Source organism: Meriones unguiculatus, chromosome 9 (genome assembly GCF_030254825.1).
Source record: "Meriones unguiculatus strain TT.TT164.6M chromosome 9, Bangor_MerUng_6.1, whole genome shotgun sequence".
Classification (NCBI taxonomy): domain Eukaryota; kingdom Metazoa; phylum Chordata; class Mammalia; order Rodentia; family Muridae; genus Meriones; species Meriones unguiculatus.
Genome location: NC_083357.1, coordinates 55,591,402 through 55,594,238, shown reverse-complemented (window position 1 = coordinate 55,594,238; position 2,837 = coordinate 55,591,402). Strand labels below are relative to the sequence as shown.

General features: G+C 45.4%; 1 gene segment (V, D, J or C); it reads left to right on the top strand.

The window, feature by feature from the left end:
* Positions 1–340: 340 nt before the first annotated feature.
* On the top strand, positions 341–1,036 carry LOC110544349 (T cell receptor alpha variable 9-2-like). The segment is given in 2 exon segments: positions 341–386; positions 516–1,036. Coding segments are annotated over 2 exon segments (567 nt in total).
* The last annotated feature ends 1,801 nt before the right edge of the window (positions 1,037–2,837 follow it).

Sequence of the window (2,837 nt, the reverse complement as noted above, 5' to 3'; positions counted from 1 at the left end):
CTCACAATAGATGCATGAACATATAAACGCCTATGTTCAAGGGTCCAGCTTCGATCTTAAGTAAAAAAAAACCTTGAGATGCTCTCCTATGGCTAATGAAGGCCGTAATAGCTGTGCTTAAATGTGAAGGGTGGAAAGACTGACATCTGCATTATTAACAAAATCAGGGAGAAGGCTCAGGTTAACATCCATCCTCACTTCAGTTTCTGTGCAGCAGGGGGCGCAGGCTCCTAACAAAGGCTCATTTCTGTGTCATTTATAACTAAATCAACTCATAGTTTCTCTGAGTTAACACCTCTTCATGCTAAGCATCAAGACTGTTTTCTAGATGACAGTAAAGATGGACTTTTCTCCAGGCTTCGTGGCTGCGCTGATTCTCATTCTAGGTAAGTAAAGTGACTTTAAACAGCAAAGTCTTTAGTTGAAATTTACTTAAGAACATTATTCTCAAGTGGACACTGAGATCTCTCTCTCTCTCTCTCTCTCTCCTTTTCTCTTCTTTCCTTGCACTCTAGGAAGGACCCACGGAGACTCTGTGACTCAAACAGGAGGCCAAGTGACCATCTCAGAAGGCAAGTTCCTGATAATAAATTGCACATATTCAACCACAAGTATAGCATATCCTGCTCTTTTCTGGTATGTCCAATATCCTGGAGAAGGCCCTCAGCTCCTCCTGAAAGTCATCACAGCTGGTGAGAAGGGAAGCAGCAGAGGGTTTGGAGCCACATATGATAAAGGAACCACCTCCTTCCACTTGCAGAAAGCCTCGGTACAGGAGTCAGACTCGGCTGTGTACTACTGTGCTCTGGGTGGCACAGTGGCAGACACTGCAGGGGGAGCTGAGCACAAACCGAGAGGAAACAGGTGGCCTGGCTGCTGCGCACCTGCCTCTGAAATCACTGACTTCAGCACAGCCGTCCCTGTGAGGCCTTCCATGTCTCTGCTGGTGAAAATCACAGAAATGTCCACACGCCAGGCCACATTAACTTCACAAATCAGTAGAAGAATGAAAACGGTTCTGGGGTCATGGCTGTAACTCATTTAAGCCATGTTCTCTCAGCACTGGGGATTAAACCCAGAGCCTCGCGCATGCCAGACATGTGTTGTACCAGTGAACCACATTTCAAACCTTAGTTATCTTCAGGTAATCAAATGTGCTGGAGAAAGTTACATATACATAATGTGACCTAACAGAGCCTGGAAGAAAGGTGGCAGAAAATGGCAATCATTCCCTAAGAAAGCTCTGTGGATTTCTTTCTTTTTCTCTCACATATAAAACCCAACTGCAATTTCCCCTCCTCCCACTAGTCTCTGCCACCAACCCCCCCACCCCGACAGACCCACTCTCCCTGAACCATCAGCCCTGTTTCTCCTCAGAAAATAGCAGGCCTCCCAGGGACAGCAACCAAACATGATAATACAAGTTACAACAAGACCAGAAATTCCCTGTCAGAAATAGTCCCTGCTCCCCTTACTAGGAGAAACCAATTGGTTACTGAGTTACCATGGGCTTCATCTGAGCAGAGGTTCTAGGTTATATCCATACATGGTCCTTGGTGGAGTGTCAGTCTCAGAAAAGATCCCTATGCCCAGATATATTTGGTCCTTGTGGAGCTCATATCCTCACGTCATGCAAACTCCCCCTTCTTGCATATAATTCCCTGCACTCTGCTGAAGGTTTGGTTATGAGTCTTAGTATCTGTTTTGATACACTGCTAGGTAGAGTCTTTCAGGGGCCCTCTGTGGTAGGCTCCTGTCCTGTTACTTGTTTTCTCCTATGTCCAATGCACCTTCCATTTGTCTTTCTAAGTGAGGACTGATCATCGCACCCCGAGTCCTCTTATTTTTTTTTTTTTAATCTTCTTTAGGTGTATAGATTTCATTATGTTTATCATATCTTGTAGGTCTATATGAGTGAGTATATACCATGTTTGTCTTTCTCTTTCTGGGATACCTCACTCAGAATGATCTTTTCTAGATCCCACCATTTGACTGCAAATTTCATGATTTCCTTGTTTTTGATTGCTGAGTAGTATTCCATTGTATAAAAATACCACAATTTCTGTATCCATTCCTCTGTTGAGGGACATCTGGCTTGTTTCCAGATCCTGGCTATTACAAATAAAGCTGCTACAAACATGGTTGAGCAAATGTCCTTGTTGTGTACTTGAGCATCTTTTAGATATATGACTAGGCATGGTATAGCAGGCTCTTTGATTTCTCCACTCCCCAAGGGAGGAGCAGTCCTGCTAGGCCAAAGAGGAGGACTTTGCAGCCAGTCCTGAAGATACCTGATAAAACAGGGTCAGATGAAAGGGGAGGAGGTCCTCCCCAATCAGTGGATTTGGAAAGGGGCAGGGAGGAGATGAGGGAGGGAGGGAGGGAGGGTTTGGGAGGGAATGACGGAGTGGGATACAGCTGGGATACAGAGTTAATAAAATGTAACTAATAAAAAATAAAAAAAAACAAATTTATCATCACATCAAGGCTAGACAAGGCTACCCAGTAGGAGGAAAATGGTCCCGTAAGTAGGCAAAAGAGTCAGGGGCAGCTTCCACTCCTACTGTTAGGAATCCCACAAGAATACCAAGATACTCAGCCAGAACATGTACAAAGGGAGAGAGAGCAGACCCCTCCTGGCTCCATGATTCCTGCAAGCACCTATGAGTCCCCTGTGTCAGCCCATGAGTCAGTTGATTCTGTGGGCTGACCCCTCTGTTTCCACCAATCTTTCCTCTCCCCCTCTCCCTCCTCCACAAGACTCCAGGAGCTCTGCTTAATGTTTGGTTGTGGGACTCCGTATCTGCTCCCAGCAGTTGCTGGATGCAGTCTCTCTG